Raw genomic sequence first — 21,512 nt, 5'->3', positions numbered from 1 at the left:
TGCATGTATGTTTGTGTGAGAATGTCAAATCTTGGGTTCTTCTTCCCCTTTAGAACACATCATTAGGATGTATGCACATTTGTTTCTAGTTTCTCGTAATCTGGAATTATTTGTGTGCAGGACGTAGGCTTTTTAGGTGGATTATTTCTGAGATTGGGATTGCTGGGTGTTTGCCCATGGCATAGACTATGTGCTTTTGGCCAGAACACTACAGAAGAGATGCCAAACCTATTCTGGCACTCGCTCTGGAGACCAGGCTGGTCTCGAACTCACAGAGACCCGCCTGCCTCTGCCTCCCGAGTGCTGGGATTAAAGGTGTGCGCCACCAACGCCCAGCCCAGAGTTACTTGTCACTCTTGCTGAGCTACTTAAAGACATTGCAGTCCTGTTTCTTTAGCTTTCCTTATTACTCTATTTTTAAAAGACGTCACCTGGTGATGTCTGATTCTGTCACAGCTACCATAGCTGGCTTTTAAAAATTTTTTTTGTGTGTAGAGTGACTTTTCTCCATCTGTCCTCTGTCTCATTAGGAAGCCAGTGAGTGGACTCTTCAGTGTGTAGCCAAGCTGGCCTCCAGCTTCCTTCCACCTTTTGCTCCTGAGTGCTGAGATGACATTTGGGAGTCGCAGTGGCTTCCTTTTTCTTTTTGAGGTAGTGTCTTCTGTGTAGCCCTGGCTGACCTCCAGTCACTGCTGTCCTCTGTCCTCAGCCTCCCAGGCCCCGGTGTGGTGACTTACCTCTTGCTGGATTTGGTCAGTGAGTGCTGTGCCCCTCCCCCATGTGGGTTCTATGTCCCTTCAGTATGTGCCATCAATTTTTTAGGGGCACAGCAAGACAGTTCATCTTATAATTTATTTCCCTCAGGAGCCTTAGTGTTTTTAGTGGAAAATATTTAGAAATCAGGATTTGTTAATGAGCTTGGTCCTTGTTCTTTATCTTGGGGATACTACTTAATGAGTGTTCCGGTTAATGATGGTGTTCAAGGGGTTTAGCTTTACTCCAGGCCCCAACTGTGGATATTTAATATTTGTCCACTGGAAATATATTTTGCTTCTTTCTGTTGGTTGCTGGGTTCCTGTTAGTACCTGTGGTTAGAAGCTGCCAACTCCATCTCAGTAACACAAGGCCTCGGAGTATGCAGATTTCCAGGACAACCAGGGCGACATGGGGTGCTGGGGGTATGTGTAGGGTTAGGGGATATATAGACAAATAAATGATTGGCTAGAAAGCTCAATCCTCTTCCTTTTTACTTCTTGGGAATATTTTAATTAAACTAATTCTTCCTGTTTTTTTCTTCTTGTAGAAGAAACTGCAGAGGCAACCCCAATTGTTTAGTTGGAATTGGCGAACATGTTTGGTTAGGAGAAATAGATGAGAATAGTTTTCATAACATTGATGATCCCAACTGTGAGAGGAGGAAAAAGGTGAGTAAAAATGTTTATTATTGTTGTTGAGTTCTTGTGTTCAGAAACCTGTTCTCGTCGACATGTGCCACAGTAGTGGAGGGAGGCCCGCATCCCATCCATCCCAGAACTCTCTGCCTGCTCTAAAAAAGAAGTGTAAAGAAAAGAAAGAGATCACCACAGACTATTAACAATTTTGGCAACCTATGTAGGTGTCAGAACTGAAAGTTCATGGCCTTGTGCGTTTGAATTCTTCCTTTTGAATTTGGGAAAGTCTAGTTAAGTCATAATATTCACATTATAACCACACAAAACTGTTTGTTTGTTTGTTTGTTTGTTTGTGCTGGGGATCAAACCCGGGGTCATGCACTTACACTGAATAAGAGTGGGCTATATCTCCCAGCCCCCAACATTATGCTTTAATAACGGGCACTCATACTGAACCATTTTCCCAACACTTGGGAGGCAAAGACAGGTGGATCTCTTGAGTTCAAGGCCGGCCTGGTCTACAGAGTGAGTGCCTGGACAGCCAGGGCTACACAGAGAAACCCTGTCTTGAAGAAAGAAAAAAAAGGCAATCACACACAGTTCAGCAAGCCCTTAGACAGTGGTCTTGTTTTGCATTCTGATGTTGTCTCTTTAACAGAGAGCATGTTTTGTTTAGAACTTAGAATGTCTTTAAAAGAGAGGTGCTAATAAACACCAGTTACCATGATGGTTTCTCTTTGCTTTCAAGGCATTTTCTGTCTTCTGTGGTATTTGTGCATATACATATACCACATAGGCTTTAAAAGTATGCGTTAATATTTCTAATTAACAAACCCAGCATGCATCAGTGAGCTCTGTTGTAATGATAGTTTCTCAATTAAAAGGGATATTTAAGTTGAAGATTTCTGCAATAGAAGGGGGCCTTCCTTTCCCTCTGTCTCCCCGCTCTTCTTGAAGTCTCATTTTGTCCTTTTACTGAGTGCTGGCATTTAGAAGTATAATGAAAAGCCTGAGTGCACATGCTTCAGAACACCTGTTCTAATTTTAGGTTTAAGAGACTGGAGATGACAGCAGTGCTAGAAATGAGCATTGCTGTCTGAAGTCTCCTCTGCGGTCAAATACAATGAAAGGTCTGCCCCACCTGCAGCTAAGAGGATCAAGTGGTTATGAAAAACTGATCAGGACTGGCTTAAATGGCTGCGGCCTGTAATGTTAGGAATACTGTTCTTTATAACCCTTTAGTTTCGTGGAGGCTAATGTTGCTATATAACTTGTGTGTTTCTGTAGAATTCGTTTGTGGGCCTGACTAACCTGGGAGCTACCTGTTATGTCAACACCTTTCTCCAAGTGTGGTTTCTCAACTTAGAGCTTCGACAGGCACTGTACTTATGCCCAAGCACCTGCAGTGACTACACAATGGGCGATGGTGTCCGTGGAGGAAAAGGTCGGTAGGGATGGGAACGGGGGCTACCTGCTGACGGACTGCCAGCCCGATCACTTATGAATCCACCACAAAGGAGGAAACATGAGTTCTGGTTCCACATCAAGTGTGATGCTATAAACATACTCAGGATTTAAAATACATACACAGTTAACTAAGAAGTGAATCATTTTTGAAAATTTTAATTTTTATTATAAAGATTTGAGGGTGGTGGTGATTCACACCTTTAATCCCAGCACTCAGGAGGCAGATGCAGGTGGATAAAGGCCAGCCTGATCTACAGAGGGAGTTCCAGGACAGCCTCCAAAGCCCCTCTCTTGGGAATTGGGGGTGGGGAGGAGAGAAGAGAGAATATTTCAGGTCATCTTCAGGTACATAAGGACATAAGGGGCTTGAGGCCAGCCTGGTTATACAAAAGACATTGCCTATAAGCAAACAAATCAATAAAAAAACAAAACAAAACAAAAAACCTTTAAATTTGTGTTTTGGTTAGAGAGATGGCTAAGCGAGGCTAAGACTTTCAGGTTTCCAGTACCCAAGTGGTTGCTTACAATTATTTTTAACTCCAGTTCCCAGAGGCCCAGTCAGTGCCCTCTTCAGCACCAGTCAGTTGCAGTGTATATACATATACAAGCCAAAGCACTCACGCACATAAAATAAGACATTGTCATTTTGAGTGTTTTGTTTACATGTGTATTTTTGCACCATGTGTGTGTGCTTGGCACTGGTAGAGGACATTGGACTCCCTGGAACTGGAGTTACAGACAGTTGCTAGCCTTCATGTGGTTGCTGGGAATTGAACTGGGTCCTCTGGAAGAGCAGCCAGTGCTCTTAACTCCTGAGCTCATCTCTCCAGTTCCATCTCAACCTGCCCCACTTTTTTGTGTGTGTTGGGCGTATTGAGTCAGGTTCTCTATATAGCTCTGGAACTCACTATAGAATGAACGGGCTGGCCTCAGACTTTCAGAGGAGCATTGCTTCTGAGGTGCTGGGATTAAAGGTGAGCAACTCCACATCTGGCCTTTATTTTATTTAAAAAAGTTCTATTAGACTGACCTAGATGCCTTGGAACTCCTGATCGTCTTGTTCCGTCTCACAAGTGCAGAGATTCTGGGCATGTGTACCACTATGCCTGGTTAGGTTTAAAGTGAAACTCAAATTTTTCTTTCAATAGATTATGAACCTCAGACAATTTGTGAACATCTACAGTACTTGTTTGCTTTACTGCAAAACAGTAACAGGAGATACATTGATCCTTCAGGATTTGTTAAAGCCTTGGGCTTGGATACCGGACAGCAGCAGGTAAGAATAGCTCCAGTGTTCTTTTGCTATCCTCTCTTACCCTCCTCTTCAAAGGTGCTCAAGTATTCCCAGGGAAGATTAAATAGGGTGCTTGTTAAAATGTAATTTTTGACTGAGCGTTGTAGTAGACACCTTTAATCCCAGCACTTGGGGGGCAGAAGTAGGCAGATCTCTTGAGTTTGAGGCCAGCCTGGTCTACATAGTGGTATCATATCTAAAAGAAATTCTACTTTGGATTTTATTGATTTAATTACTGACCAATATGTTCCTTATTATGCTTGCCATGTTTTCCTTTTATCAATGTGTATATGTATGTGTATACCAGTTGTGTTTATGAGCTCATGGTGGCCAGAAGAGGGAGGTGTTCCATCTTTGGAACTGGAATAACAGGTGGTTGGGAGCCCTTGATGTGGGTCTGGGATCTGAAGTTGAAGAGCAGTAAGGTCTTAACTACTGAGTAAGCCATCTCTCCATCCTGACTATCTTCCCTTCCTTGTTTAGTTTTGTTTTGTTTTTTTTTGTCTTTTGACACAGGGTTTCTCTGTGGCTTTGGAGGCTGTCCTGGAACTAGCTCTTGTAGACCAGGCTGGTCTCCAACTCACAGAGATCCTCCTGCCTCTGCCTCCTGAGTGCTGGGATTAAAGGTGTGCACCACCAACGCCTGCCTCATTTTGTTTTGTTGAGACAGGGTTTTGTTGTGTCTCTCTGACTGTCCTGGAACTCATTTTGTAGACCAGGATGTTCTTGAACTCGCCTGCTCCCCCCTGCCCCCAAGTGCTGAGATTAAAGGCCTGTGCCATCACTGCCTGGCCCCCTTCCTTTTTTAAAAACAGTGTTTTGTTTTTTAACTTATTTTATGTCTGGGTGTTTGCCTGTACATAGATATATCTGTGCACTATTTGTGCATGCCTTGTGCCTGGAGAGGCTAGAAGAGGCACCTAATTTTCTGGGACTGACATAGCTTTGCTGAGAACTGAACCTGGCTCATCTGCCAGAGCAGCCAGTGCTCTTAACTGCTAAGCCATTTCTTCAACCTGTCAACTGTTTCTTAAAACTGATTTGTAGGACTGATTCAATATACCCATAGTTTTCTTTTTGTTATAAAATGCTAAGTTGAAAATACAGGTAGTTTCTAAGTAGCTTTTGTATTAGAAGTCAGGAAGCAAGATATAAGTTTTCATTAATTCAAACCATAGGATGCTCAAGAGTTTTCCAAGCTCTTTATGTCACTGTTGGAAGACACTTTGTCTAAACAGAAGAACCCAGATGTTCGGAACATCGTGCAGCAGCAGTTCTGTGGGGAGTATGCCTATGTGACTGTGTGAGTATTGCCACTCTCGTGGCATTACCTTTCAGTTCAGTCCTAGGTTACCAGGTTATCATGGGACTGCAAGTATTTATAGCAGTACATTTCCATGGGAACACGAAAGCAGATTCTTTGCCAGTTGCAGTTGAATGCCTGCAAGTGTTGGGTGGGAACTGTCTGACTGAAGTCTGTTTGATGGATGTCTATGTAGTGTGGGCTGAAAATATAAGATTGGAACTGGCTAGAAAATCATGTCCAACAGCTATTGCGAAAACGTCCTAGTCCTTAAAGTGACTGATTCCCTAGTCAGCTTTTATCCTTATCTACTGTGATTCACATGCTACAATTTCTGTAAGAAAATAATGAAGGTTATATAAACTTCTTCTCTTCTGTCTAGGATGTGTTATAGTGACAGGGGTTTGCTCTTCTCACTCTGATCTTAATTTTATTGCTTTTTCATTGCAGTTGTAATCAGTGTGGCCGAGAATCTAAGCTTTTATCAAAGTTCTATGAATTGGAGTTAAACATCCAAGGCCATAAGCAGCTAACAGACTGCATCTCTGAATTCCTGAAGGTACTGGAATCTCAGCATATATGGCTTCTGCATATTTGGCATTTTGATTGATGGGTACATCCGTTATTGGAGACTTCTCCATATAAGAAATAACCTGCTTTTATAAGGTCAAAAAAGAACTAAAAAGTACCAATGCGGTCCGTGTCTTAACTAATTTCAGGGTTTTGCATGCTCATTGTATTTATAATTATGTGTGTATGGTTACAAGTAGCATTTGAGGAAATCTGGTCTTTGTTACCATAAAGGTAACTTATCACATAATAGAATGTATTCAGTAGGAACGTAGCCCCTCTCTCCATGTTTCTGTTGTCTGTGTGTTCTGAGTTCTACAGAGGTAGAGGTGGCTCCCTTTCCTTTCTTGTGAGGAAGGCTTCATTGTCTTTCCTCAAAAGCTTGACCAGGTAGATAGTATGATAGCTTCCTATCTTTAAACAGTGCCGTGTGTACACTATAGTAGCCTGAAGCCGTTAATCATTCGTTGAGTTTATCCATCTAAAGACTTCCTGAGCATTTACTTTGTTGTATTAAGCACCATGGCGACATTGGGCTGACAGTATTGGCCAAAACAGACGAAATCAGATTTAATGAAGGTTGTGGTGCAGTAGCATGGTTACTAGTGTCTCATTAAATAAATAGTGTAGTGCTCAACACTGTGTGCTGTGGAGGAGGAGAATGTAGGCTGGGGCTGGCTGCAATTTAAAATGAAGTAGTTACAGCAGCAGGAGTGAGCGATACAAGAAGCAGAACAGTGTTTTTGGGCATCTGAAATACCGAGGGCAGAGCTGAGGTGGAACTGCCTGTGGTTTGAAGACAGGAGGGTGTGTGGAGCACAGCGCTAGAGCAAGGGAAGAGTGGCAACATGGATACCTGGGTAGAGGCGATGGCCACAGCAGAGAGGCCTGGTTTGAAATGTGACTTCTGGGGGCTGGAGAGATGGCTCAGAGGTTAAGATCACTGACTGCTCTTCCAGAGGTCCTGCAACCACATGGTGGCTCACAACCATCCCTTATGAGATCTGGTGCCCTCTTCTGGTGTGCAGATATACATGGAAGCAGAATGTTGTATACATAATAAATAAATAAATAAAATCTTAAAAAAAATTCTCTAATGACATGCCCTTACTTTAAAAAAAAAATTGTGACTTCTGTATCAAGTGAATCTCTAAGGCCATCATAGTTGGGATCCTGGGGGCTACACAATGTGTGCCAGGATGACTGTGGTGTTGTATTGAGAAGAGGCTGAAGGGTGGGGCTTGGGCAGACAGGATGCAGGGCTGCCAGGACCATCAGTTAACTGAAGACATGGTTAGTAGCACTGGCTAGTTTGCTTTTCTATCTTCAAAGTATATATAGTCAGTCAAACTAATGTACTGAGAATAAAGGGTAAATCCAGGGATTTTAAAGTTTGTGGCCTGATAAGTTGGAAGAATGTTGTCATTTCTAAGATGGGAGAAGATGGAGAAGGGCAGGGTTGGGAGAGGAGTTTTTTGTGAGGTGAGGATAGAGCTGAATGCTGGAAGTGGATAGAAGAATTAGGAGTTCAAAGCCAGCTTCAGCTACTTCTGTGGCAGAGCTTGTTAAGTATGTTGAATGCCTTGGGCTTAATCCATAGCGCACACATAAGCATGCAAGAAGGGGCAAAGGACTAGGGCCACTTTCCTAGCCCTGGGAGCCCAAAGTATGAAGTCACTGGGGAGAAGGAGCAGCTGGCCAAGGAAGCTGCCTGCAGAGGGCCCATGCGGAGTTGGGGGAGGAGGAGGAGGAAGAGAAGGAGGAGGAGGAGGAGGAGGAGGAGGAGGAGGAAGAGAAGGAGGAGGAGTGGGGTGTCCTCAGTTGGGTGGGAGCTGCTAACTAACAGAATTGTGCCTTAACACCAGAGCTTTCATTGCTTTTCCTCACATCCTTCTGAACTGGTCTGTTTTATTCCTGATCAGGAAGAAAAATTAGAAGGAGACAATCGATATTTCTGTGAAAACTGCCAAAGCAAACAGAATGCTACAAGAAAAATCCGACTTCTAAGCCTCCCTTGCACTCTGAACTTGCAGCTGATGCGTTTTGTGTTTGACAGGTGAGTATTATACAAGTAGCAAGCAGAGAAGATGATGTCATGGTGACTCATGAGGAGCCGTTGGCTCTTTGAAATGTATTTCATGATGGTGCTATAAGAATCCTAAAGAGAAGCCAGGTGGTGGTGGCACATTCCTTTAATCCCAGCACTTGGGAAGCAGAGAGAGTCAGGCGGATCTCTGAGTTCAAGGCCAGCCTGGTCTACAGAGTAAGTTCCAGAACCCTCAGGGTTACACAAGAGAAACCTTGTCTGAAAGCCCCTCGTTTACCCGCTCCCCCCCCCCCCAATGGTTTTTTGAAACAGGATTTCTCTGGCTTTGGAGACTGTCCTGGAACTAGCTCAAGCTGGTTTCTAACTCACAGAGATCTGCCTGCCTCTGCCTCCCGAGTGCAGGGACTAAAGGTGTCCACTGCCACCGCCCATTCAAAAAAATCTTAGAGGTCAGTTGTATATACATTGGAGTTGGAGATGTACTATTACTTTTTTAGCTTTTAAATAGAAAAGTATAAGTATGCAGATTTCCTCGATATTCTATATGATCATATATTTCAAATAAAATTTCCCCTCCATGGAACTGCATATTTCATCTTGTAATTAAAATAAGGCAACTCTGCACCTAGGCATACAGGCTATGCTTCTGGGGTAAGTCCTCTTGCAGAGGGGATCAGCCTTTGCCTGTGAGTACTAGACTACTACATGGACTATAGCTGCTGTGGGGCCTGTCAAGGAGTTGGTAGCATGTGTACAAAGTTCCTGATAGGTTGACTGTTGTTACATCTGTACACTTCTTTGCAGGCAAACGGGACACAAGAAGAAGCTCAATGCCTATATTGGTTTCTCAGAAAGTCTGGATATGGAGCCTTATGTGGAGCATAAAGGTACAGCTGGCCAAGGAAGGCCAGCTTTTTTTTAAGCTATGACTGTTGTTTGTTCCTTGAATTACACTTAAATTACACTGGCCCACTGCATCCTGTTCAATCTCTTCTTACTGCCAAATATATAACACATTGCTAAAATTTCAAAGTAGAAATGCATGGTTCTGCAACCATCATAAAAGGGAACACCCACAGGGACCACCCAAAGGAGAAACAATTCCAGCACCCTAAAGCCACCCCCCCTTTTTCTGGGATTAAAGGTGGGCACTACTTGACTTCACCATGCCCCCCTCCTTAAGCATATTAGACAAACTCCCATCCCCCAAACTTGATATTTGGCTTTACTCTTTTTGCCTCCTGGGAGAGTGCCAGGCAAAAGATAACACATAATTAGCCCTGTTGCCCTGCTGCTCTGGGTCGGGTGGGTGGGTGACTGGAGAAAACACCTTCCCAGGAGTCTCTAGTAGGTTTCAGATAATACACAAAGTGGTGGAATTGAACGTCATGAACTTTATCTGGATTGGCTGGTCTGTTCATGGTTGATAAGATTCCTGATTTATTCTCCCAATTACACAGCCCCTCCCCCTTTAAATTCGCTATTTTGGTTAGGACATAAATTAATGGGTTATTTACCTTTGTCATATTTCTCAGTCACTCCCCTCCCTCATGTTCTCTGCTCTAGCTGCCTCCTTCCCTTCTTAGCTCGTCCTACAGTACATACATTTTCATTACCCTGTCTTAAACCACACCCCTTTGCCTTTCTGCGCATCATTTGCATTTCCAAGTTCCTTGTTTCTCTAAGGTTGCAAAGTTTAGTTTCTTTAGAGCCCTGACTGGCAGTGTGGGAATGGTGCCACTGTGTCTTCTGACTCTGGTATCTTGGACATGGTGGCTTTTGTTTATCAAAAATGATCTGTAAAGAGATTTTCCTAGAATGAGACAAATGGAGCTTCCTGGAGGTGTGGGTTCCTATCAACCAGATAAAGTGGGAAATTACCAATACAGAGTCAGGTAGAAATACAAGGGTATTTAATAGGGAAAAACCTTACTTACAGAGCCACCTAGCCAGCCGGCGCGGCAGCAGTCTATACAGCAAGCCGAAAAGGGAAACTGAAAGTGAAACCCAGCCACCTGAAATTCTCACTTAGGGGTGGTCAGGCACACCCCTAAGAGGGCAGCTTCCCCTTCATTCCTCCATAAAACCCTTAGGTTTATTTCTGGGACACCTGCCTAGTTAAATGTCATCAGAATGTGAGGTTGGAGGGTTTGAACTTAGAAACCTGCTTCTGCCTCCCAAGTGCTAGGATGAAAGGTATGTGCCAACCACAGCCTGGCTAAACTTGTTTGTGTTTGGGAAGTGGCAAGACCTTCTTTTTTAAAAAAAATTTATTTTTATGTGCATTGACATTTTTGCTTGCATGTATATCTGTGCAAGGGTGCTAGATCACAGCTAGTTGTGAGCTACCATGTGGGTGCTGGGAATTGAATCCAGCTCCTCTGGAAGAGCAGCTGGTGCTCTTATCCACTGAGATATCTCTCCAGCCAGTTGGTTTGTTTTCAAAATAGGGTCTCCCTGTTTATTTTTGGCTAGACTGGGACTCACCATGTAGACCAGACTGGCTTTGAACTCATAGATCACCTGTGTCTGCCCTTCCTCAGGCTGGAACCAAAGGTGTGTGCCACCACTATCCTGCTAATCTTTTTGTTTTCTACAATCAGATTCCTTATTCTTAGTTTTACTTTTTATTTAATATTTATTTATTATGTATATAGTGATTTGCTTATAGGTATGCCTGTAGGCTAGAAGAGGGCAGCAGATGTCATGGATGGCTGTGAGCCACCATGTAGTTTCTGGAAATTGAAATCAGGACCTCTGGAAGAGCAGTCAGTGCCCTTAACCTCTGAACTCTTTCTCTAGCCCTTAGTTTTATTTTTTTATTTTATTTTATTTATTTTTTTAGAGGTTTTTCGAGACAGGGTTTCTCTGTAGCTTTGGAGCCTATCCTGGCACTCGCTCTGGAGACCAGGCTGGCCTCAAACTCACAGAGATCCGCCTGCCTCTGCCTCCCAAGTGCTGGGATTAAAGGCGCGTGCCACCAACACCTGATTGTTTATTTTATTATGAGTTTTTTGTTGTTGTTTTTGAGATAGGGTCTCTCTGTGTAACAGCCTTGGGTGTCCTAGAACTGGCTCTGTAGAACAGACTGGCCTTGAACTCTTGGAGATCCACCGTAAAGAAGCACCACTACTGCCCAGTAGTTGTTTATTTCTTATTACTGAGGTGAAAGTCTTAATGCATTCATTTTACTCTTTCTTGGTTGTCAGTTATAGAGATGTTTCTGTGACATATGATATAGCTGTTGTCTGAAACTACCTCCTTAGAACTATCACTCATCCCAGAACCACATCCAGAAAGACTAGTAGTAAAAGGTCTTTTTTTTTGCTTTGTAAAAGGTCTTTCTTGCTTTATAGTTTAGGCTGGCCTTGAACTCACAACAGATTCCTGTTCCTACCTTCCCAAATACTGTGGGTACAGACATGTGCCACCCCAATCCAAATACTAGACCCACATGGCTTTAGAAACTGATTTCCTAAGGTGTGAACTCTTAGTAGAAATTTTCATGGAGTCTAGCTTCTCAGGGAGGTTTAGGTTTTTTCTTTTTTTAAATCTCTTTAAGATTATTTTTAATTGTGGGGATGGGCGAGGGGGTTGGTGGTTCACACCTTTAATCCCAGCACTCTGGAGTCAGAGGGATCTCTGTGAGTTCGAGGCCAGCCTCGTCTACAGAGTTCCAGGATAGTCTCCAAAGCAATACAGAGAAACGCTGTCTCAAAAAAAAAAAAAAAAAAAAAAAGATTTATTTGTGTGTGTGTATGTGTGTAGATACGTGCACTTGAGTGCAGGTGTCTGCTGAGGCCAGAGACATCAGATCCCCCTGGGGCTGCAGGTTGTGTGAACTGCCTGATTTGGGCACTGGGAACTGAATTTGGTCCTCTGCAAGAACAGTGTGCTCTTAAGCACTGCGCAGTCTCTCTAGCCATGGCATTTAATTTTTCTTACCTCTAAGTACCAATGTATATTCATAAGGCTGGTGTCTTAGTCACTGTTGTATGGCTGTGAAGAGACACCATGACCAAGGCAACTCTTAGAAGTGAAAGTATTTAATTGGGGGCTTTCTTACAGTTTTAAGGGTTAGTCCATGATCATCTTGACAGGAAGCAGACAGACAGGTCTGGTGTAGTAGGTGAGAGCTTTGTATCATAATCCACAGGCAGAGACAGACAGACAGACAGACAGACAGACAGACAGACAGACAGGGCCTTGTAAGGGCTTTTGAAACCTCAGTCCACTTCCAATGGAACACCTCCTTTAGCAAGGCCATATTTCCCAATCTTTCACAGTTCACTAACTAGGGACCAACCATTTACTTGTCTGAGCTTCCAAGAGCCGTTTTCATTCAGACTAACACAGCTGATAATTTCCCACAAATATTTGTTGTGGCAGGAAGATTCACCTCTGTTATTTAGTAGGCTTAAGAACACTGGTTTTAAAGAAAATATGGGATATTTAGAGTAAAGCTTTACAGCTCCAAAGAAATTTTGTCATTTGTGACAAGGATAAACTTGAATGACAAGACATGAAAGTGAAATAACCTTGATTGTAGAAAGAAAAATCCTTAAGATTTCACTCAGAATTGAAAAAGTATGGATGAATTGGGGAGCTTATCTGCCAATGATGCAACTCAAGAGATAAAATGCATGATATGGTTGACTGAAATTAATAGTTCCAGGCCAGGCTGTGGTGGCTCATGCTTTTAGTTAGTCCTATCACTGCGTAGGCAGAGGCAGGTAAATTCCAAATTTCAAGACCAACCTGGTCTACAGAGTGCGAGTTCCAGGACAGCCAGGCCTATACAGAGAAACACTGTTTCAAAAACAAACAAAAAAACAACAGTTCCTTGTGTGTTCTGGGAAGAATTGAAGAATAGGAAGGTTCATACCATTGGTAACAGAAAGAAATCCTCTGCTGCCCTTATGCTGATTAGCTGGTGACATTCTTGTACTGTTTAGTTTTAGTTGCCAGTTGAGAAATACATTTAAGACATAGGAATACTGGGTGTGCCTGTGTCATGGTGTATGTTTGGGGGTGTCAGAGGGCACCTTTGCGATCAGTTCTTGTCTCCATCTTGAGTGGGGTCTGTCTTGTTTCTGCTATGTATGCTTCATACTCTAAGGCTAGCTGGCCCAAGAGCTTCCAGCCTGTCTGTCTCCATGCCTTCCGTTCTATTCCATTCTACCACAGGAGCACTAGGATCCTTCCAGGCTCAATTCAGAAATAATTTGTGTGTCTCTTAGTATATTTATCTTAACCCGGAGTTTTTTGGTTTTTTGAGACAGGGTTTCTCTGTGTAGCTTTGGAGCCTGTTTGTTTTTTAACCTGGAGTTTTGAACCACATATTAATTTTTATTAATGTCCTCCTCATCAAGTTAAAAGTGTGCTAGGATTTTGTTCTTTAGTCAGCTGCTGTTTTCTTCTAGTCTAAAACAGGGTCCAAAATATTTATTGATTGAGTGATGTACTGACTTTTAAAAGTGTTAAGATAAGGAAATAAAGTTGGGTATGAAGATTTTTTTTTTTTAATATTGTTTGTGAAAGCTTCCAAATTTTTCCAGTGTCAGTATCTAGACATGGGGATGGTTCCATGTTTGTGCTTTGTTCTAGAAGCACAATATGCTTGCTTAGTGTAAGTAGTTTTTTTTTCTTTATGAATTTTGTTTTGTTTTTAATGTGCATGAATGTTTTGCCTGTGCACTTGATGTACATTCCTCAGGCCTACAAAGGTGAGAAGAGGGAGGAGGGCATTACATTCAGTGGTCCAGTTGTGGACGCTTGTGAGCCTCCCTGTGTGTGCTGGAACTTTTTTGTTTTGGTTCTTTTTTTGCTTTAAATTTTATTTCATGCATGTTTGTGCGCTATGTGCTATCTTAACTTTTTTCTTTTGAAACCAGCTCTCAATATGTAGTCCTGTCTGGGTTGGAACTCACTATGTAGATCAGGCTAGTTTGGATTTTATAGAGATCCTCTTGCCTCTGCCTTTCCAGTGATCCAATTACAGACATAAACTAGGCCCAACAGTCAGGAGGCAGAGGCAGGCAGATCTCTGTGAGTTCAAAGCCAGCCTGGTGTACAGAGCGAGTGCCAGGATAGGCTCTAAAGCTACACAGAGAAACTATGTCTCAACAAACCAGAAAAAAAATACATACACTACCACACTCAGCTACTTTTTTCCAAAGTTTAGAAGGTTTCATTGAGCTGGGACTGGAGGTACACACCTCCAGAACTCAGGAAGCAGAGGCAGGAGTTTGAGTCCGGCCTGGTTTACATAGCTGAGTTCCAGTCCAGACAAGATTACATGCGGAGATCTTGCCTCAAAAAATAAAAGATTTTACTCCCCTCTCCCGCTTTTGGTTTTTTTGAGATATGTTTTACATATATTCCAGCTTTGCCTGGAATGTAGTAAATAGCACACACTGTCTTCCAACTTGTGGTAATCTTCTTGCTTCAGCTTCCCTTGTTTCAGTTGCCAATACTGTAAAAAAAGAATAGGTCACCTATATTTTATAAACATCTCTTTATCTTAGGTCAATCTTTGTTACGATAAATCTTTCTACCAAAGGCTGCCTGAGCCCCACTGCCACGTGTGAGCTTTACGACAGCCGCCTGCCCGAGTTAGGCCCAAATGAATACACAGAGAGACTTGTATTAGTTACAATGCTGCTTGGTCAATGACTAGGATTCTCATCTGTTAGCTCAGTCTCAATTATCATACATCTATATATTTTATAAGACTTATCTTATCGGACGCCTTATTGGCATCCCTCCTAGCTGGTGGATCACATCGTGCCGCTGGAGCAGGAGCAGAGGGGAAAAAGAGGGCCCTTCCTGTTTCTCTTTTGCTTAAATATGAGTCTCCTTTCTATGTCACTTCCTGCCTAGATCAGCACTTCTCTACTACATTTCCCAGAATCCTCTTTGACTCCTAGTTCTGTCTAACTTGCTGTCTCATTGGCCAAACAGTATTTTATTCAACAATCAATAAACATACATAGTAGTACATTCCCCATCAGATCTTTGCCCATTTGAATAGTTCAGCTGTGCATAGCTTGAAAACTTGTTGACCTCTTAATCAGTCTCCGGGATGCTGGGTCATAGTGGCCTCTATGCCCAGCTCTTAGGTGTCATGTTTTAAATTTTTTTTTTTTAAAGATTTATTTATTATGTATACAGTATTCTGTCTGCATGTATGCCTCTAGGCCAGAAGCGGGCGTGAGATCTTATGTATGGTTGTGAGCCACCATGGGGTTGCTGGGAATTGAACTCTGGAAGAGCAGTCAGTGCTCTTAACCTCTGAGCCATCTCCAGCCCCCAGCCCTACATTTTAAATTTTGTCAGGTGCATAAAGAACTACAGTGGTATCAGTTTATGCTCAAGCTACAAGGCATGCAATGATGGAAAGTTATTCTTTTGCCCTTTTCTCCTTGCAGGTGGGTCCTTTGTGTATGAACTCAGCGCGGTCCTCATCCACAGAGGAGTAAGTGCTTATTCTGGCCACTACATCGCCCACGTGAAAGACCCTCAGTCTGGAGAATGGTATAAGTTCAATGATGAGGACATAGAGAAGATGGAAGGGAAGAAATTACAGCTAGGGATTGAGGAAGATCTAGGTAAAACCTTTAAGTTGTGAGTGCCCTTTTAAAATATAAACTTTGTTGTTGTGGTTGTTATTGTTTTGAAACAGGGTCTCATTATGTCCTGGAACTCAATATGGAGACCAGGCTGACCTTGAACTCAGAGATATGCCTGCCTCTGCCCTCTGAGTGTTGGATTAAAAGTGTGTACCACCATGCCTGGCTTAAGAAAAAATTTTCCCTGGAAATATTTGATGGCCCAAGATTGTTAGTGGTTATTGAGGGTATTTAGCACTATTAGACATCTTTTGTTAGCAGTTCCTGCTTCACGAAAAACCAAACATGCTTTGCCTAGAGATGGCTGTGCCAGGAAAGCATGAAGGCAAAGGGGCGGCTTCAGTTACAGGGTTTATCCCTTGGGCAGGGGAAGGATGGTTATTGGTTCCTAGGTGACAGTCATCTTCTAAAATGGGAGTTGAGGACTTAATAACTATGGCAGATCGATAAACTGTGTTCTGAGACATGGTCTCATGACAGCTCTCATTACCTCAGCTGTCATAATCAGCCCTAGTTTTGTTCCCCAGTAAAGGGCCAGGTCTGATGGGAGCTGGTGATCGCCTTCAGTACCAGTAGCCTTCCCTCTGGCCTCTTGGTTTCCCCACCGTGATTCTGCTGGGATTACACATGTTTACCACCACCTAGCTCACAGCCAAGTTGCCAAGGTGTCTGGTAGAGGAGAAGCACTGGCTCTTAGGCTAGGCCCTGCTGGATTTGAGCCACTAAGTCACATTCCATTTATAGACTGTACTTGTTACTTTTCTTGGCCAGTGTCGCAGTACCTGACATAGAAAGCTGGATGGTGGGACACTGTGGAGAGAAAAGCACGTTGTTTCGGGGCATTGTGGGCCTTCATGGCAGGGAAGGTCTGGGTGAGCAGTTTAGCTCTTGGGGGCTGGAGCATTGGGTTTATACTTAAGGCAAACATTGCAGTAGAGAGTCTATTACTTGTGAGGACCAGCTCTAGTCACTACCCCTGTCCTAAACTTCACACCTGCTCCAGGTCCTGCCACAAGCTGGGGAATAGCATTTCAAAATAGGTCTGTGGTGGGTATTTCACATCTAAGTTCCAATACTGCTGAGGTGACCCTTAGGTTCCTAACTTTCACTGCAGTGTTTTTGATGTGAACATTGTTTAGATCAACTTTATTTTATTGTCCTTTTCTTAACACAGACCTTAGATTGCAAATAATTGTGTTTTCATTTTGGGTGTTTCTTACTGCAGTTTATTGCAGCTGTCTACATTGTAGCAATGGAAATGTAAGATTTCAAGTCTTAGGTGCCTGGAGTTTTGCTGTTAAGAGTACTTGTCCCTGCAGGCTGGCCCACTGCACACCTTTAATCTGGAGGCTGGGGCAGGTGGTAGTCTTGTCCACAGAGTGAGTTTCAGGATTGCCAGGAATACACAGAGAAATTTCAAAAACAAACAAACAAAAAAAGAACTAGTACTTGTTGCTGTCACAGAGGGCTAGAGTTTGATTCTACCCACTCACATTTGGCAGCTGACACCTGTAACTCCAGCTCTATGTACTCCAACACCTTCTTAGGGCCTTTTCAGAACATATATCTACACACACACACACACACACACACACACACACACACACACACACACACACACACACACACACACACACACACACACACACACACACACACACACACACACACACAGCCCCTGAGTGTGGTTATGTATATCCCACACTCAGTGAATAGGACTTTGCTCCTCTAGGTTTGACCTCAGGGGACATATTTTCATCTTTAAAAAGTAGAGTGTTGGGCTGGAGAGATGGCTCAGAAGTTAAGAGCACTGACTGCTCTTCCAGAGGTCCTGAGTTCAATTCCCATCAACCACATGGTGACTCACAACCATCCCTTGCTCTGGTGTGCATATATACATGGAAGCATAATGTTGTATACACAATAAATAAAATTTAAAAAGTGGAGTGTTGAAGTCAGACATGGTGACACAGACCTGTTATTCCAGCATTCTAGCAGTGAGGCAGAAGGGCTACAAGTTTTAGACCCACCTCGTGTGAGACTCTGCCTCAGAACATAAAGGGGGTGTGACAAATAAGAAATGGGCATTTATCTGTTTTACATATCTTCAGATTGAACCAGTTAGTTGATGGCTCGTGAGTAAATTTGCCCGCAGGCAAGCCTCATTGCCTGAGTTCTATCCCTGGAGTCCATGTGGTAGAACTCCCCAAAGTGTCCTGACTTATACCAGTGTTGCTTGTGCTCATGCACACACAGATGCACAGAATAAACTAGTATAAAAAAGAGTTTCTATCTATGTAACCATTACATTTGTATGACATTTCAATGTTGTAGATCTTCTGCTGTATACTGTAGACATTTTTTAAATTTTATTTTATTATTTTGTGTGTATGAATATTTTGTCTGCATATATATTTGTGCACTGTGGGACTACAGTGGTGCCCCTGAGTCGTACCTGGGCATATTGAATCCCTTGGGACTGGAGTTACACCACGTGAGTGCTGGAGATTAAACCCTTGTCCTCTCGAAGAATAGCCAGTGCTCTTACGTCTGAGCTATTGCTCTAGCCCCTAGGCATATTTTTAAGGGTTTTTGTTTTTAGTGTGTGCATTTTTTACCTATCTATAGTGCACCATAGGCTTCCAGTGCCCAGTGAGGCCCGAAGAGGTTGTCTGATCCTTAGAGGCCAGAAGAGTGGCAGAACTGGAAGCCTATTTGGTTGCCAGCCACCACTTTAGTGCTGGGAACTGTTAACTCTAGCGCTCTGTAAGAGCAGCCAGTGCCTTAACTGCTGAGCCAGATCGACACTCCTAGCTATCGTGGGTGCGCATACATTTGTTCTCAGGTGTCGTGGGTCACCCCGGTACCATCCATCCATTTTGTTTTTCTGAGACAGGAGTTTATTGTTCAAGGGCCTGCAAAACCTAGGGGATCTGCCTATCTCCATTGCCTGAGTACTAAGATTGCAAGCATGTGCCATGGCGCCCAGGTTTTAAATGTGGGTTTGGGGGAGTGCTTGTGCAGTGAGCTGTTTATTCATTGAGTCATATAAGTAATTTTTTTATGTACTCCCCAAACCCCTAAGTATGGACCATTTAGTTAAGTTGTCTTTTAATTTCTTTATCCCAGCAGAGCCTTCTAAATCCCAGACCCGTAAACCCAAGTGTGGGAAAGGAACTCACTGTTCTCGCAATGCATACATGTTGGTTTATAGACTGCAAACCCGGGAAAAGAACCACACAATGGTTCAAGTCCCAGGTAATCACTTTTTCTGAATTGCTTCTGGAAATGCTGTAGAATTATCCTAGGTTAATTAATGACCACCACCAGATTGCTCATAGTGTGACAGGTCTGGTCTGTTCAGTATGGTAAATGTTAATGAAAGTTCAGAGCTGGCCACAAATTAGCAGTTATTGAGCTTTTCGAATGACTGAGCCCTAGGACTCTTCTGTCACCCCAACCCCCAAAAAGGCAAAAGCAATTTTCAATAATGATAAGCTAGATTGACATTTGGTTTATTCTGTTAAACTTTTGAGCAAAAGAAACTGGTCTGACTGGCACGGGCCACACACGTACTGTGGCCTTGCAGCCATTTGATGCCTCTGGGCAGTCTGGAGGGATTGCCTGGCTTCCTTGCACCTTCAGTTTCCACTACAGGGCTTCCTTCATGAGACGATGACTGATGTGCGTATCAGTGTAGTCTTTGTCTTTGGAAAAGATGACAAAGGTTGGTTTTTGTGTTTCTCTTTTGGATAGCCTTTCTTCAAGAGCTGGTAGATCGAGACAATTTGAAATTTGAGGAGTGGTGTGTTGAAATGGCGGAGATGCGCAGACAGAGTGTGGACAAAGGCAAAGCGAAACACGAGGAGGTGAAGGAGCTGTACCAAAGGTTGCCTGCTGGAGCTGGTCTGTGAGATATTCCAGGACAACACTATTGCCATTGAATGCCTGGGGGTTTTGCTTTGTGCTTTAATCTTGAAATGTTGTAAAAGTGTTTATGAAAAATCTCTTTTCTCCTCCTAGAGGCCAGCTTAAACATTCTAAAATCACTGTGAAAACTGGCAGTAACCAGACATAGAGCAGCCCATATAATTCTTTGTCACTTTTTTTCCATGTGGGAGTCTGTTGACTGAATGATAAGTCCTAGGTCAGCACTCTATGTTCATGACCTTTAGAGACTTTTTTACTGTGTGCTGGTTAAGACAGCCCGGGAAAAATTGATGGCTGCCAAGCCTGTTGACCAGAGTTGGATTCCCAGGACACACATGGTGGAGGGAACAGACTTCTGGCTCCTCTCTGACCTATGCATGCTTGCTTGTCAGCCCCCTCCCCGTGCAACAGACATTGTAATAAAATTTTTCGAAGGATATTTTATTGCTAGGTTTGGTGGTGCATGCCTTTAATCCCAGCACCTGGGGAGGCAGAAGTTGTTAGAGCCTTGTTGGATCCCTGTGAGATATAGGCCGGCCTGGTAGCAAATTCCAGGCACAAGATTGGCTCTGGAGAAGCCCTGGATCAGAAACTACTCACTGTGGTGCCATGATACCAACTGACAAATTGGGAATTTCTTATTCTAAACGATTATTGTCTTATATTGTCCAGTGAGCATTCTTTTGAAAGGCCACAAAAAGCTACATCCCTTTGGCTGCTGTTATTTAAACTTGAAGGTGCTTGAGTTCTAAATAAACAGTATTTTTCATGCTGTTTTTTTATTCAGGACTCTTAAATTTGTTGTACTCAAAATCCAGTGGTTTTTTGATTGGACCCTCACTATAAACTCACACATGATCCTTGGCTTTTTTCTAGATGGCCTTACTCAGTAGCCCTGGGTGGCCTCAAATTCAAGGCAGTCCTCCTTCCTCAGCCTCCTTGGTGCTGGGGTTACAGGAGCATCGACAGTGTGTCTAGTCCTAGACATGGCAAGAACTGTCACCACACCCTAGGCTTTCTTTCCCAGGACCCCAGACACGAAAGCTGGGAGTGTGTTGATAATGTTGAGCAGGGTGATATGTCAGAGTTGTGGCCATAGTCTCTGCTAACTGTGAAGTCACAAGTGGGTTTTTTTCCTCCCTAAACTTGGGATCTTACATTCATTAATTCATAATCATTTAACTTTATTTGGAAGTTTTCAGTGTAATTCAAGTAGAGGATTGGACAGGTTAACTTTGACCCACCTGCCTTTGATTTCCAGTACATACTCATTGTGTATCTTTATCATCCTACGACTTCTTCCTAATAATGGTTAGAGTCCTTTTTTATTTTGGGACAAGGTCTCATCCTATCTCAAGCTGATTTTGAGCTCACCATGTAGTCCATTGACCTCAAACATGGGTGATTCTCCTGCTTCTGTCCCTTGAGTACTGGAATTACACACAGATGGGAGCCACCAGTCCCTGCATCAACAGCCAGATTGTTTTGGTTGATTTGTTCATCTCTCACTGGATGCTAGAAAAAGCACCCAGAAAATTACTTCTTTTTTTTGTTTGTTTTTTTGTTTGTTTGTTTTTGTTTTGTTTTGGTCTTTTCGAGACAGGGTTTCTCTGTGTAGCTTTGGAACCTATCCTGGCACTCGCTCTGGAGACCAGGCTGGCCTCGAACTCACAGAGGTCTGCCTACCTCTGCCTCCCGAGTGCTGGGATTAAAGGCGTGAGCCACCAACGCCCATTGTGACTGACATTATTTTTTAAAAGTTCTCTTAGCCTTAGCCCAACTAAGAATTACTTCTTAAGTGGCAACAAGTGGCAACTCCCCCCTTTGAAAAACTTAAAATTATTCAAAACTTTACTCTGACTTTGTATGGGGAAGTAAT

At 43.1% G+C, this 21,512-nt stretch overlaps 1 protein-coding gene across 7 annotated transcripts in view; it reads left to right on the top strand.

Moving 5' to 3' along the window:
* Window positions 1-21,512, top strand: part of Usp48 (ubiquitin specific peptidase 48) — a 69,813-nt gene that overhangs the window by 10,512 nt on the left and 37,789 nt on the right. For 4 of the 7 annotated variants that reach the window (XM_027399766.2, XM_027399764.2, XM_027399762.2 and 1 more), the window contains 10 exons: window positions 1,304-1,424; window positions 2,679-2,835; window positions 4,007-4,134; window positions 5,331-5,455; window positions 5,906-6,014; window positions 7,948-8,081; window positions 8,877-8,959; window positions 15,503-15,682; window positions 18,833-18,961; window positions 19,460-19,609. In XM_027399766.2, the coding sequence (XP_027255567.1) occupies window positions 1,304-1,424; window positions 2,679-2,835; window positions 4,007-4,134; window positions 5,331-5,455; window positions 5,906-6,014; window positions 7,948-8,081; window positions 8,877-8,959; window positions 15,503-15,682; window positions 18,833-18,961; window positions 19,460-19,609 (1,316 nt within the window). The remainder of the gene's footprint in view (window positions 1-1,303; window positions 1,425-2,678; window positions 2,836-4,006; window positions 4,135-5,330; window positions 5,456-5,905; window positions 6,015-7,947; window positions 8,082-8,876; window positions 8,960-15,502; window positions 15,683-18,832; window positions 18,962-19,459; window positions 19,610-21,512) is intronic. The other 3 variants (XM_027399765.2, XM_027399763.2, XM_027399767.2) reach the window with 2 other exon arrangements.

The sequence above is a fragment of the Cricetulus griseus genome, chromosome 2 (assembly GCF_003668045.3).
Source record: "Cricetulus griseus strain 17A/GY chromosome 2, alternate assembly CriGri-PICRH-1.0, whole genome shotgun sequence".
NCBI lineage: Eukaryota > Metazoa > Chordata > Mammalia > Rodentia > Cricetidae > Cricetulus > Cricetulus griseus.
This window is presented reverse-complemented; position numbering and strand designations above follow the sequence as displayed.